The 14,991-nt window shown below is 51.4% G+C and overlaps 1 protein-coding gene across 1 annotated transcript; it reads right to left on the minus strand.

The window, feature by feature from the left end:
* Positions 1–485: 485 nt before the first annotated feature.
* Positions 486–14,887, minus strand: PSMB1 (proteasome 20S subunit beta 1). The gene is made up of 6 exons (XM_066372828.1): positions 14,698–14,887; positions 9,867–9,974; positions 8,822–8,903; positions 5,767–5,896; positions 1,508–1,614; positions 486–719 (listed from the first exon to the last, which is right to left on the minus strand). The coding sequence occupies exons 1-6, from the start codon at positions 14,805–14,807 to the stop codon at positions 534–536; spliced, it is 723 nt and encodes a 240-aa protein (XP_066228925.1). The 5' UTR covers positions 14,808–14,887; the 3' UTR covers positions 486–533.
* Between the last annotated feature and the right edge of the window lie 104 nt (positions 14,888–14,991).

Raw genomic sequence — 14,991 nt, forward strand, 5'->3', positions numbered from 1 at the left:
ATGTGTAATGGAGCTAAAATGTATCTAATAGTTCTAAAACAAAAACTGCCTTAGCTGTATCAAAACTCAGTTCTCAGTTTTAACATTCCTAAACTGTTTAGAAAAAGTACCCCAGAATTCTGGCAAAAGGTCATGTAAAGGGTTATTTTATAATTTTCTTCTATTTTGGCGATTTGAAAACAGCCATTCCAGACTACTAGCTAACAATGCCAAGAATGAGAGATCTTAGGGTATATTATTTATATCCGTTAATGTCTGAATAAAACCAAGACGGATTCGAGGCTACATCGGCGGTGTGAGTGCCTCCTCATAAGATAGGCTGCTCATCACCTGTGTCAAATTTCCAGGTCAATTTCTTGCTTGTAAATATAAGGAAAAACTGACAGGACCTGTTTGGTTTTCCAACCTTAAAAAACAAAAATAGCTGTGGAAGACAGAAAAGCAGGGGAAGGAGAGAAAGAAAGGAAAAGAAGGGATAACAGACGAGCGCTTCAGGGTTCATCTTTAATGAGCAGGTCAGGGGCCGCCAGCACTCAGTCCCTCCGCAGGGGGACGGTCTCTTCCCGGATGCCCTCTCGGGTCACGATGCAGATCCTGAGCGCGTCCCCGGTGTACACATCCCTCTCGGCAGCCGAGATGAAGACGTCTTTCACAAGCCGCATGGCTCTGTCCAGAGTCAGGGGGACGTGCTCCACATTCTGCATGTTCTTGAAGCCAACCTGGTGGACAGGAAACGAGGGTGAGTGTCCTGTGACCGTGCAACGGAGGGCCCAGCCGCCCGCACGCCCGCACGTGGCTGAGAAGCACAATGAACACACCGCACGGCTCAGAGTCCCTCAGTGCGGGTCCCGGAGACAAAGCCCTGGCTCCTGAGAGGCACGTGCCCTGAGAGGTGGGACTGGTGGGCGAGCACGGCCTCAGGACGTGCGGGCACTGGGGAGAGAGGCCCGGACGGCCAGGCAGCCACGACCAGCCCCCTAGAGACAGCACACTGAGCCAGGCACTCTGAGGGCAGAGGCGTGAAGGAGCGAGGCCGTGGCACGCCCGAGGCACGGAGCCAGGACGGGCACAGGGCCTGTGCAGTGGGGACGGACGAGAGCAGGAAAACCAAGAGAGGAGCCTGGAGGCACAACGGTGGGACTCAGGGACACAGGCACGAGGTCTGAATGTAGCCCGCAGCAAGGGGAGGGGGTGGATAGAGTACAAAACAAGGTGACTCAGAAATGGTTTTCATGAAACTGGAGTGAAGACAGCAAGAGAACCGAAAACCCAGGTCAACACCAGAGACTGCAAGTCGCAAGAGCACAGGCGCAGGCGTGGTGTGGGTGAGCGCTCGCAGCAGAGCCAGCAGCAGAGACCAGAGGGTCTGCACAGGCAGGCGAACCAGCCAAGGCCCACAGTGAGGGACTCATGGGGCAGCCCGGATGTCCCGGCCCCTCAGCCAGCAGGGAGGGGGAGGCTCGGAGGAGAGCACGGCGGAGTCACCAACCGGAAGCAGTGTCAGTACCTGGTTGTCCAGCAGGGGCTGCAGCATGGCACTGGCTGAACCTCCGGCCTTGAAGGAGTCTCTCTGGTAGGATCCCACCGGGTCAAAGCTGTACACGGCCCCCTTCCCTGAAAGAAGGAGCGTCTCCATGAGGCTGCATCCTGACCCCAATCCCAAATCACAGTAAATATAACCCAAAGTGTGACACTGAAAGGACTACTGACTTGGCCACAATGTCAGCCGACCTCAGGTGGAGCATAGTCAGTGCGGAGCTGTGGCACCCAGCTGTCTGCCCTCCCCACAGTCAGTGTGGAACTGTGGCACCCAGCTGTCTGCCCTGTCCTCCTCACAGTCAGTGTGGAACTGTGGCACCCAGCTGTCTGCCCTGTCCTCCCCACAGTCAGTGTGGAACTGTGGCACCCAGCTGTCTGCCCTGTCCTCCTCACAGTCAGTGTGGAACTGTGGCACCCAGCTGTCTGCCCTCCCCACAGTCAGTGTGGAGCTGTGGCACCCAGCTGTCTGCCCTGCCCTGCCCTCCCCACAGTCAGTGTGGAACTGTGGCACCCAGCTGTCTGCCCTGTCCTCCCCACAGTCAGTGTGGAACTGTGGCACCCAGCTGTCTGCCCTGTCCTCCCCACAGTCAGTGTGGAGCTGTGGCACCCAGCTGTCTGCCCTGTCCTCCCCACAGTCAGTGTGGAGCTGTGGCACCCAGCTGTCTGTCCTGCCCACAGTCAGTGTGGAACTGTGGCACCCAGCTGTCTGCCCTCCCCACAGTCAGTGTGGAACTGTGGCACCCAGCTGTCTGCCCTGCCCTGTCCTCCCCACAGTCAGTGTGGAACTGTGGCACCCAGCTGTCTGCCCTGTCCTCCCCACAGTCAGTGTGGAGCTGTGGCACCCAGCTGTCTGCCCTGTCCTCCCCACAGTCAGTGTGGAGCTGTGGCACCCAGCTGTCTGCCCTGCCCTGTCCTCCCCACAGTCAGTGTGGAACTGTGGCACCCAGCTGTCTGCCCTCCCCACAGTCAGTGTGGAACTGTGGCACCCAGCTGTCTGCCCTCCCCACAGTCAGTGTGGAACTGTGGCACCCAGCTGTCTGCCCTGTCCTCCCCACAGTCAGTGTGGAGCTGTGGTGCCCAGCTGTCTGCCCTGCCCTCCCCACAGTCAGTGTGGAGCTGTGGCACCCAGCTGTCTGCCCTCCCCACAGTCAGTGTGGAACTGTGGCACCCAGCTGTCTGCCCTCCCCACAGTCAGTGTGGAACTGTGGCACCCAGCTGTCTGCCCTGTCCTTCCCACAGTCAGTGTGGAGCTGTGGTGCCCAGCTGTCTGCCCTGCCCACAGTCAGTGTGGAGCTGTGGCACCCAGCTGTCTGCCCTGCCCACAGTCAGTGTGGAACTGTGGCACCCAGCTGTCTGCCCTTCCCACAGTCAGTGTGGAGCTGTGGTGCCCAGCTGTCTGCCCTGCCCACAGTCAGTGTGGAGCTGTGGCACCCAGCTGTCTGCCCTGCCCACAGTCAGTGTGGAACTGTGGCACCCAGCTGTCTGCCCTGCCCTGCCCACAGTCAGTGTGGAACTGTGGCACCCAGCTGTCTGCCCTTCCCACAGTCAGTGTGGAGCTGTGGCGCCCAGCTGTCTGCCCTCCCCACAGTCAGTGTGGAACTGTGGCACCCGGCTGTCTGCCCTTCCCACAGTCAGTGTGGAACTGTGGCACCCAGCTGTCTGCCCTCCCCACAGTCAGTGTGGAGCTGTGGTGCCCAGCTGTCTGCCCTCCCCACAGTCAGTGTGGAACTGTGGCACCCAGCTGTCTGCCCTGCCCTCCTTTCAGAGCCCCTGCGACTCAATTCCACATGGGGTCTGCCACCAAACTGCAGTCTCTCCATGCTAAAGTCACCAGTCTCCGCCCTGGGACTCCCAGCATGCCTGTGGTCTCACAGGCACAAGGGTTAACGGTCAGACGTCCTGCTCGAAGTTCTGCACCAAATTCCTCCTAAACATTCCTACTCAACGGCAGTGTACTTCGAGTGCAGACTTGAGTGTCCCTGGTGCTAGATTTGAGCAGTCACATGGTGACTTCCTGTGCACCTTTAAACCAACAGTGAGCACACTCAGCACCGTGAGAAACAAAACAAAGGAGATATTTCAGGAAAACACAGACGCCAAGACAAAAGGTTCACTTTGTGTAAAACGTGAGCACTTGTTCCGTACCAGTTCAGAAGCACTACCTCCTTAGGAAGGACAGCCGCACCCGAACCTCCCCCTCGCATGGCCGCGCAGAACTGGACCCCGATGGCTCTCCAGAGGCACAGAGCAGAGTGCTGACCCGAAGAGCCATCGGTGCGGGACCTGTCACAATGCGGTCCGTTCCTCTCAGAAGGACCTCACGTGCAGAACAGGAGGACTTTGTTACTGCACCTCCCAGGAGCTGCATCTGTTCAGTCAGGAGGCAAGGTCCTCCACCAGCAAGAAGACAGAGTGGTTCTTTTTGTGACGCTCCTTTACTGCAGTTGGTACGGAACCAGAACTGCACCCTCCGGAAGCCTGCTGGGCAGACACAGCGGTGTGACCAAGCGTGTTTCAGGAGAGCACAGCTGAAAGGCGGCCTCAGACCCCTGAGCAGAAGAGGCTGTCCACACATGACAGAGAAAAGGATGTCCTAACTGTGTGGACAGCCCACAGAGAGGAAGACAGGACTGGGGACACATCCGAGGACAACATGAGAACTCTGGAATACATACGGCACAGGCCAATCTCCCCGTAGAAGTGTAAGGAAACCACACACACACTTGTGCGAGCACACAGACAAGCACGGGAGACAGACAGCACACTGACTCTCGAGGAGAGAACGAAGGAGTGCCCACGTGCTCCCCCACGGTCTGAGTGCACGACAAAGCCTGGGCCACCGTGACCAGTTCAAACCAGCTGTGTTCACATGAGAAATGATGGATCATTCACAAGGTGTGACTTACAAGTGATAGAACTGATTTTTAAACATACTCTACCAGAAGTGAACACTCCAGCAGTCACTCTGGGGGAGGGGAGATGAGGACAAGTTCACTATGGATGTGCAACTGTTGCCATTAGCCATGTCACTTTCTCCACTGTGGGACTGTGAAAAGTTCCCGCCGAGAACACAGCATCTGAGGTCACCTAATAGAACCAGGGGGACGAATTTTGCTAGAAGCAAGCTTGGACAAGAAATGAGATCACAGTGGGCAGTTCACTAACTTCCACACAAAGGACTTGGAGTAGAACCCCAAAAGAACACCAGTGTCTCTCGTGAGGCCAACACGCCAGAAATAAAATGAGGCCCAAAGTGTTACCCAAGGGCAAATCTCAGAAAATGACACACTGGAGCTGTGAGAAAATCAAGCAGGGCATATCCAAGAGCAGAACTTCAAACACCCCTTAGAAAGGGCAGGAGACACTGTAACATCAGCACAGAAGACATGAACCCTTATTTTTTTTAATTGAATTCAGAGAGGAAGGGAGAGAGGGAAAGAGGAAGGGAGAGGGGGAGAAGGAGGGAGAGGGGGAGTAAGAGGGAAACAGAGAGAGAGACACACACACACAGGAAAGAGAGAAACAGAGACACTGATTTGTTGTTCCACTCATTTATACATTCATGGGTTGATTCCTGCACGTGTCCTGACCAGGGACTGAACCTGCAACCTGGTGCATACTGTTGACACTCTGACCAGCTGAGCTACTCGATCGGCCAGGGCTGACATGAACCTTGACTATAAAGTGCTTTTGCTCCCTAAGGTAATGCCAAAGGCCCTGGCCAGTTTGCTCAGTGGTAGAGCGTCAACCCGGCATGTGGATGTCCCAGGTTTGATTCCCGGTCAGGGCACACAGGAAAAGCGCCCATCTGCCTCTCCATCCCTCCCCCTCTTGCTTCAGTTTCTGTTTCTCTCTCTCTTTCCCTCTCCTTCCATCCTGTAGCCATGGCTCAATACGAGGGAGTTGGCCTCAAGCGCTGAGGATGGCTCCATGGCCTCCACCTCAGGTGCTAAAGAGTGGCTCCAGCTGCAATGCAGCACCGCCCCCTGGTGGACTTGCCGGGTGGATCCCAGTTGCGGTGGGTGCGGGAGTCTGTCTCTGCCTTTCCCTTCTCACTAAATTCAAAACAAAACAAAAAAAACCACAAAAAAACCCACTATCTACTTCTGAACTCATTTAAAATCTTCAGAAAACAGAATTGCTCAGCAGTCACGACGGGAGCTCTAACACACCACCTGCTGTATCTCGGAAATGCCAGCCCCTCCCTTTCCACAGAAGGAGTTGTACCTTCCTCGTCGAGCCCGCCGATGATGTTGTACACGTAGTAGGGAAAGAAGCGCCGAGAGTAGAGGATGGTGGACAGCATCGCAGCGATGGCCCCCGTGGTCATGGCCTTGTTGTTGGAATGCTTGTACATCTGCGATTTTCAACACAAACACAGGCATGTGGGGCAGGACGTGACAGAACAGAACAGTGAACAACAAGGTGAAGAGAACAAATGCACATCTCTGTGAAGGAAAGGATGCCTGTCTCTTCCATGATCAGAAAACACACAGTTACTAGGATAAAATAAGAGTCCGTTATACCCTTTCACTCTGGGGCTGTAAGAATTTCGGGTGAAAGAAGGACGAGTCTGCACTCGTGTCTGGTTTGCCCTATTTTCCACGTCATCCTTAGCTCTGGAGCAAATGCACACTAATGGGGCAGAGGAGACACCGGCTCTGCCCTCCACAGAGAGACCAGAGTCAGCAAAACGTAGCCACAGGCCACCCCCTGCGTCTGTAAATAAAGTTTTACTGGGAGTCCCTTTCAGGCGGCACATACTGTCTATATCTGCTTCTGCATTTCAGCAGCAGAGCTGAACAGCTGCCACAAACAAGTGACCCATGCGCTGAAGACATTTACTATCGGGGCCGTTACAGTGTGTGCCGACCCCCGATCAGACCAGGTGCAGGTCCCTCCTGCCCAGCGGTTTCTTTGACAGAGAAGAGGGCCACAGGCTCACGCTGTAGGACTCCACACAGTGGTGGTCTTGCTCCTTAAAGCATCTGCAGTGGAGCCGACTCCAAAACAGGATCTTATTCAGTGATTTCCAATCCTACATTTACTTCACCCTTGGGAATCCCAACTTATCTAATAGACTGAGAAATCCTACAAAAATAGCAAACATAAAATGAATTTAAGTCCCCCAACTTGTCAGCTACATGGCAAACATCTCTAAGGAGAAACCTGAGAAATAATGTAAAATCATCGTAACAAAATACTGAAAAAAACATTAGAAATGAGCTATGAGTAATAAATTGCTGTCTAGAAAAAATTTTCCAACATGAAATTCATTTAAAAAATTTTAAATTTCATTTCATTTTAAAACTAAGTACCGCCAGACTGGTGGTGGTGGCACAGTGGATAAAGCATCGACCTAGGCCGCTGGGATTCCTGGTTCAAACCCCTGAGGTCCCTGGCTCTGCGTGTGGGCTCGTAACCATGGGGTCCCTGGCTTGAGCAGGGGAATCACACGGTCCCAAAGCTCTCCAACTAGAACCCAAAGGTCGCTGGCTCAGCCCCAGCCAAGGCACATACAAGCAGCAAGCAATGCACAACCAAAGTAAAAGCAACTGCAAGTTGATGCTTCTCACCCTTTGTCTGCCTTCCTCTTTCCCACTCTCTCTCTCACCAAAAAAACCCCAAAACCATCTATATAATAATGTATCAAAGAAAACCTTTAGGAAGGAGTGTACTCAGCTAAACTCACTGATTCTTGTTTGACTTAACAAAACAGCTCTCCCTGTTAAATGTATTTTTGTCCTCTAAGTTGCATTTATAAAATATGCATTAGAAATCTTATGCATATGTTAATAAATATAAGTTCACTGAAGTTTTCAATGTAAAAGCAAATTTTTTTTAAGTGAAAGGAGGGGAGATAGTGAGACAGACTCTTGCATAAGCCCCGACTGGATCCACCCTGCAACCCGTCTGGGGCCGATGCTCAGATTAACCAAGCTATCCCCAGTGCCTGAGGCCAACGCTCAACCAATTGAGCCACTGGCTGCGAGAAGGGAAGACAGAAAGAAGGGGGAGAGGGAGGGGAAGAGAAGCAGATGGTCGCTTTTCATGTGTGCCCTGACCAGGGATTGAACCCAGGATGTTCACATGCTAGGCTGACGCTCTATCCACTGGGCCAACTGTCCAGGGCCATAAGTACATTTTTAAATTGGAATTACTAAAGTGACAACAGTGACTAGGAATCCTGCCCCTCCCCCCAGCCAAGTGTATATTTATTGGTTATTGTTAACAGGTAAAATCCATATAACACAGTCCAAAGACTCCTGTCCTATTCTGGAAACTACTAGAAGCAAACACACTGACTGCACACAGCATTCGACCAAGTGCAGCCAGCCCTTGCCTCATCAAGGGTAGTACTGCAGCTCTTCCTGCCTCAGGCAGTGACAGGTGTCAGACCCTGTGCACACCACTGGTCTGTCTCCTTCTCTCACTTCTTCCGAATACTGCCCGGCCTCTCTCCTGCCCCACCTCCTGCCTGGTAACTAAAGACTGTGACAGTGGGAGGTGATAATGTCTTAGGTTGTGCCTCTCTCGCAACTACTGGCTTGCTGCCTTCTATTTCTGTCCACGTGTCCTGTCTGTCTGTAAGGGGGGAGCATATCAGACAACAGGATTCCAGACCACGTTCCTGTCGAAAAGCTTGCCTTCTCCACAGAAACTGATCTGTTTTGTTTCCCAGGGAAGAGAACCTTCAGAAGAACCCCATCCCTGCCACCTCAACAAAGGTAGAGACCGCTCTCTATGGAACCTGCCGTTGCTGCCCGCCTGCACTTCACTGAGGCAGCGTTACGGGGAGTCCCAGCCTGGTGCTGCCCGTCTGCACTTCACTGAGGCGGCATTACGGGACGGGGAGTCCCTCCCACCAGCCCGGTGCTGCCCGTCTGCACTTCACTGAGGCGGCATTACGGGGACGGGGAGTCCCTCCCACCAGCCCGGTGCTGCCCGTCTGCACTTCACTGAGGCGGCATTACGGGGAGTCCCTCCCACCAGCCCGGTGCTGCCCGTCTGCACTTCACTGAGGCGGCATTACGGGGAGTCCCTCCCACCAGCCCGGTGCTGCCCGTCTGCACTTCACTGAGGCGGCATTACGGGGAGTCTCTCCCACCAGCCTGGTGCTGCCCGTCTGCACTTCACTGAGGCGGCATTACGGGACGGGGAGTCCCTCCCACCAGCCTGGTGCTTCTGCAGCTCCTCTGAGCGGCAGCTGTGCTGTGTGCTGAAGAGTCCACAGAGTTACTGATGTTCAATAGTGAAGACACACAAAACACACCACACCTACCTTTAGTCTTGCTTCAATAATCTTTGTCAGGGTAAGACAGTCGCCATGGAAACCACTGCATCCAATGACTGTCTTGTCTGTTCTGTGAAAAGCACATTTCAGGAGACCTGGTTGGTTAGACAGTAAAGTACAACATGTGTTGGGCAATTTTAAATTTAAATTTAAAACTCCTATTACCATTATTCATTGAATGGTAATAGGACAACTGGTTATCCTCTCTGCACCAAAAGAAAGATCTCCGATCTTCCTTAAACACCAAGAGAGTTGATAACAGGGTAGGCTTAATCTTGGGGCTTCAAGATGCTTTTCCTAAATAGCCAGGTACATCAACAGAATGGGGAGTTTCTTGGGGAGTTACTTTTACTGTGTATTTGAAATTTTTCATGACAAGATGTTGAAATAAAAATACTTATGTTATATGGCCCTGGCCGGTTGGCTCAGCGGTAGAGCATCAGCCTGGCGTGCGGGGGACCCGGGTTCAATTCCCAGCCAGGGCACACAGGAGAAGCGCCCATTTGCTTCTCCACCCCTCCCTCCTTCCTCTCTGTCTCTCTCTTCCCCTCCCCCAGCCAAGGCTCCATTGGAGCAAAGATAGCTTGGGCGCTGGGGATAGCTCCTTGGCCTCTGCCCCAGGCGCTAGAGTGGCTCTGGTCGCAGCAGAGCGCCGCCCCAGAAGGGCAGAGCATCGCCCCATGTTGGGCAGAGCTTCGCCCCTGGTGGGCGTGCCGGGTGGATCCCGGTCGGGCGCATGTGGGAGTCTGTCTGACTGTCTCTCCCCGTTTCCAGCTTCATTAAAAAAAATTTTAAAAAAACAAAAACTTATATCAATAACACTGTTGGTACCCCGATATGGCAAATATGATGAACACTGCATATTGAATTAATAGGAAATGCTAATTTAGAAAATTGTTTCCTAACAAAAATGCAAGTTAGCTCCAAAGAAGCAATCTAACAATTCATTAAATGCACTGTTTAGAAGATAAATCTCTTTCAGCATTAAATTTTCACAATGCACTGGGAAATGTGTCCTAAGAATTTTACTTACAGTTTGTAACATTTGGGGCTGTCCCGGGTGTGGACAGAAAACCCTTCACTCAATCGAGTATCAGAAGCAACAATTGAAAAATCTTCTCCAGCAATTGCCAATACAGTGCTGAAGGGAAGAAAGAGGACAAAGGAGTTATGGGTTCTTCCAGGTGGCAAACAGGAGTGACCCAGCAGGAGAGTGGCTGCCAGTCTCCAAACCCGCGATGGATCAACACCGCGAGAGAACCAGTCACACCAGGTTCTGGTTTCCTGTAGCCACTAGGTTATATTTGTACTACACTACAGTGAGTGTGCAATACCGTTACATATTTTTAAAATGTACATACCTTACTTAAGTTTAAAATGTTATTGCTAAAAAATGCTAACCACCTCCTGATCCTGCTGGGAAAATGGCACCCAGAGACTTGCTCCACGCAAGGTTGCCACAAACCTTCAACTTGTAAAAAATAAAGCATCACCTGTGACCACAGTGAAGCGTAGTAACACATGTGCGCACACTGGGATGGAATCACTAGAGCGAGCAAGCGCAGGACTCAGGCAGAAGAGGAGATTAGGAAAAGGACCCATGGCTGCACGTCATCTAGGAAAACATCAAGAGCTCCCTAAAAGCACAAGCATACATCACAGCAAGGGGTCTCCCTCACAGGAGGTCCCAGAAGAGCCACAGAATTATCATCATCACAGAAATGAAATAAGTACTTTGTGTAAGGTACCAATATTACATAATCGCCAAAGGCCATGGCCGTGCCCACGGGGTCAGGGGCCAACACTAGCAGCATACCAGTTACCTGCGCTCAGAGAAGAGAGGGCTAGGGTGTTGCATTTCTCACACTAGGGAGACACCCAAATACCTGTTGAAAAAAAATGAACTAAGAACAGACTGTTTGCTTTGTGGCTGTATCATCTATGATGGCAGTTTACAGACGAGGCCGAGTATGAACTCTGAAAGGAGACTGTCTGGGTTCTACATCTGACTCTCCCACTTGGCAGTGGGCTGTGGGTAAGCAGTCTAACTTCTCAAGGCCTCAGTGTCTTCATACACAGACCAGAGTCACAACAGTGACTGCTTCTTAGGGTGTTGCTACAGGATTGAATGAGTTAATGACTGTAAAGCCCTCAGACTAGTGCCCAGAACAGCACTGGTCCTCCAGTCAGGTGTGATCATACATGTGGGAGGCAGCACAGCGATCACTGAGCTTCCACCGGGGCTCTGCAGTTCCCTGAGACCTGGTCTTGCCATGTTCATGGCTCTGTGGGCTGATATCAATTTTCTAAGTTCAAGTGGATGATAATAAGTATTTGAGTTACAGGGTGACCATGAGAGTTAAATGACAGCACTCATACAGTAATCAGAACATAAGCACTCAGAACACTTTAGCCATGGCTCTTACTGAGGGATGAGCACTAAAGCGCAGAGCACTAAGGGGTGGAATCCCAGATAATACAGACGGTGAGCAAAAGGAAACGGGTAACAGTTTATTCAAATAAACATTCAACCAACTTATTCAGGCGTCCCTTTATGTGTAAGCAAGTGCAGGGACATAAAGCTTAGTGATGGGTATGCGTCCAACTGTAAAATAATCCCAAATGCCGAGCTAAAGATTTTAGCATTTTAGTGAGAAACGACAAAGGTTCTATGAGCAACAATGACAAAGGTTCTTTTTGCAAAGTAGAGTCTTAAGAAGGCTACTTTGACAGTCACGCATGTGATATGGGGTGGAGACACTTTCAATAGGACTAAAGCAGTAGGAGGGTAGTGGGGTGAAGAGGAAGAAATGGGTCAGTCCAAATAACAAACACGAACTGTCCAAGTTTTCGTAACTACCAAAACGTCTTAGAAGCTAGAAGAGCCACTCTGACACCCAAGCCTTTATACCTGGAGGAGCACCACGCTTCCTAATTCCAAGGAGTGCAAAGGAGAGGTGACTGAGGGACCATTACCTTGCTTTTTGTTCTAATACCTTCAGTCATGGTGAGAGCAGAACATCCAGGTAGAGATGTTTTACTTAAGAAGCAGAAAACGAGGTACTCATGAGAGTGAAATTGGAAAAACAAATCTGGGAATTATCCGCACATAAATGAGACCTGTGAGTGCTGAGTGACAAACAGAGGCAGTTATGCATTTATCCATATTTTAAGAGGTAAAGTAGGTGGCCGTGGCCAGGCAGTTCAGTGGACAGAGCACTGTCCAGGCGCCATTGTGGGTCTGATCCCAGTTAAGGCACATGTATATGAGAATCAACTAAGTGCCCAACTAAGTGGAATGCGTTCATCTTTCTCTCTTCCTCTTCCCTCTTCTCCCCATCTCTGCCTGAAATCAATGGAAAAAAATGTTTTTAAAGAGTTAAAATATCCTGACCAGGTGGTGGTGTAGTGCAGTGGTCCCCAACCTTTTTTGGGTCACGGACCAGTTTAATGTCAGAAAATATTTTCACTGACCAGCCTTTAGGGTGGGACGGATAAATGTATCACGTGACCAAGACAAGCATCAAGAGGGATTCTTAGACGGATGTTACAGAGGGAATCTGGTCATTTTTTTTTAAAGGAGAGAATTTTTTTTATTTATTTATTTATTTTTACAGAGACACAGAGAGAGTCAGAGAGAGGGATAGACACAGACAGACAGACAGAAACGGAGAGATGAGAAGCATCAATCGTTAGTTTTTCGTTGTGCATTGCAACACCTTAATTGTTCATTGACTGCCTTCTCATACGTGCCTTGACCGTGGGCCTTCAACAGACTGAGTAACCCCTTGCTCGAGCCAGCGACCTTGGGCTCAAGCTGGTGAGCTTTTTGTTCAAACCAGATGAGTCCTCGCTCAAGCTGGCGACCTCGGGGTCTCGAATCTGGGTCTTCCGCATCCCAGTTTGACGCTCTCTCCACTGCGCCACCGCCCGGTCAGGCAGGAATCTGGTCACTTTTAAAAAATAAAACATCGTTCAAACTTAAATATAAATAAAATGGAAATAATGTAAGTTATTTATTCTTTCTCTGCGGACCGCTACCGGTCTGTGGCCCCGGGGGTTAGGACCACTGGTGTAGTGGGTAGAGCGTTGGCCCAGGATGCTGGATCCAGGTTCGAAACACCAAGAATACTGGCTTGAGCCCAAAGTGTCTGGTCTGAGCAAGAGGTCACTAGCGCGCCTCGAACAAGCCCCCCGCCCCCGCCCCAGGTTAGGCACAGATGAGAAAGCAATCCGTGAGCAACTGAAGTGCCACAACTACGAGTTGATGCTTCTCATCTCTTTTACTTCCTGTCTGTCCCTGTCTCTCTCCCTCTCCCTCTCCCAGGCAGCAAAACAAACAAAGTTAAAGTAGAAAAAGTTATAGAGATAATCCTTATTTTGTAGAAGCAAAGGCTGCCCAAGAGCCAGCAGCAATAAATGCAACATAAAAAGAACAAAGACAGAAAAGGTAACAACTTAATCAAAATGTCATAAGAGACTAACTTTTAGGGCAGCCACAGTTTAAATTATAAGGGGTTAAAAAGTGAGTAAGAAATGGACAAAAGTGTGGTGGTTGGGAGGGTGGGGAGGAGAGGGAGGGAGAGGGGAAGGAGGAGGGAAGGACACAAAGAAAACTAAACAGAAGGTGACAGAGGACAATCTGACTTTGGGTGATGGGTATGCAACATAATTGAATGACAAGATAACCTGAACATGTCTTCTTTGAACATATGTACCCTGATTTACTGATATCACTCCATTAAAATTAATAAAAATTTATTTTAAAAAAGTGAGTAATGAGTACTGACACCTTGAACGGTCTTACTAAAAAGAATTCACAACTACCTTATGAAACAGGTCTAATAAGCCACCTTACGGCATAATTACTTCATTAGTTGTCACAGAAAGTGTTAAACGTAAAAGAGTAAAAGCACAAAACACGGTGGCACCAGAGCTATGGATTCAAGTCCCAGCTCAACTTCACCGCCACCGTGACTGGAGCCCCAGGTGCATTGTAAAAGCGGGGCTGACAGCAGCTCACACTCAGGCATCATGAGGATTAAAAAAGATAACTACTTGCAATTTACAAAATGCTTGATTGATGCTACTACCCCCCAAACTCTGAGGATCCGAGGAAGGGCATTTGTGTTCAAAAAGTGGAGAGGTGCCCAAAAGCCACCTTGCCGCTGAGTGGCAGAGACAAGGCTAGAATGACACCTTCCACTCTCCTCCCGGCCGGATCCACGAGGCTGACGACACAGCCCGGTCACGCCGCTGGCGCCCGAGACCCGCGCGGACGCTGCACGTCCAGTGTGGCCCGCACGCTGTAACTGCCGCCTCAACTTTCCCTGGGCAGAGCACCTTCCTACAACCCTAATGCTTTCGATCAAGGAAAAGTACCACTTAAGATAAAGCTGGCACTTAATAATAATAATAATAAAGGACAACTTGAATGAAACATACAAGAATAACATTTTAAAAGTCCCCCTTCTGAGTATTCTTTCCCCTGAACTTAAGCTAACCGCCCCCCAAAACAAGCCCTTATCTATGAAACCAAACCTGGCCAAGTAACCCCATTTCCCCCCCTAAAATAACATAAAGCGATTAGGTGGTGTGGTCAGCCCGTGTGGCTACAGACACACCGCACCCAGCAACGCGGCCATGCTCCTCCCTTGACTCCCGCCGCTAACCCCACCCCGGCTGCGGCGGGGCCCTCGGGTCAGCGTTTCTGCAGCGGAGGCCGGGCCTCACCGACCCCCTGTCGTCCACCCTGAGGCCCGGCGACCTGCCGGTCGGGCGACGCCGCGAGACCGAGGCCGACAGAGCGCCCCGCGGAGACAGAGGCGGGTGCGGGGCCGGCGCGGAGCGCGGTGGGGCCTCACCCGCCGTTGAAGACGTAGGGCGAGAAGCGCAGCTGCGCGGGGCCGACGCGGTGCGGCTCCATCACCAGGTCTCGGCCGGGGCCCAAGGACACGACTGCGGAGGACAGCATCCCGGCACCGCTGCTGCTGCTGCTGCTGCTGCTGTCTCACGGCGAGATGGCTGCCCGGCCGGAAGCCGGAAGTTGCGCCACCTCCGGGGCCCGTGGGCGCACCGGTACCCGCTCCTGGAGGGCCGCGTCGCCGCCGGGCCCAGCTGCGAGAAAGTTGACGGGGGGGTCACGGCTTTCTTCTTCA

This window comes from Saccopteryx leptura, chromosome 3 (assembly GCF_036850995.1).
Source record: "Saccopteryx leptura isolate mSacLep1 chromosome 3, mSacLep1_pri_phased_curated, whole genome shotgun sequence".
In the NCBI taxonomy this organism is placed as follows: Eukaryota; Metazoa; Chordata; class Mammalia; order Chiroptera; family Emballonuridae; genus Saccopteryx; species Saccopteryx leptura.

Excerpts from the sequence above, each read along its gene's own strand:
- PSMB1 (XM_066372828.1), bottom strand. The coding sequence starts at position 14,807 with ATGCTGTCCTCCGCAGTCGTGTCCTTGGGCCCCGGCCGAGACCTGGTG. Across the intron at positions 9,975-14,697 it reads CCCTACGTCTTCAACGGCGG|CACTGTATTGGCAATTGCTG; the intron begins GTGAGGCCCCAC and ends TCTTCCCTTCAG. Across the intron at positions 1,615-5,766 it reads CGGCGGGCTCGACGAGGAAG|GGAAGGGGGCCGTGTACAGC; the intron begins GTACAACTCCTT and ends TCCTTCTTTCAG.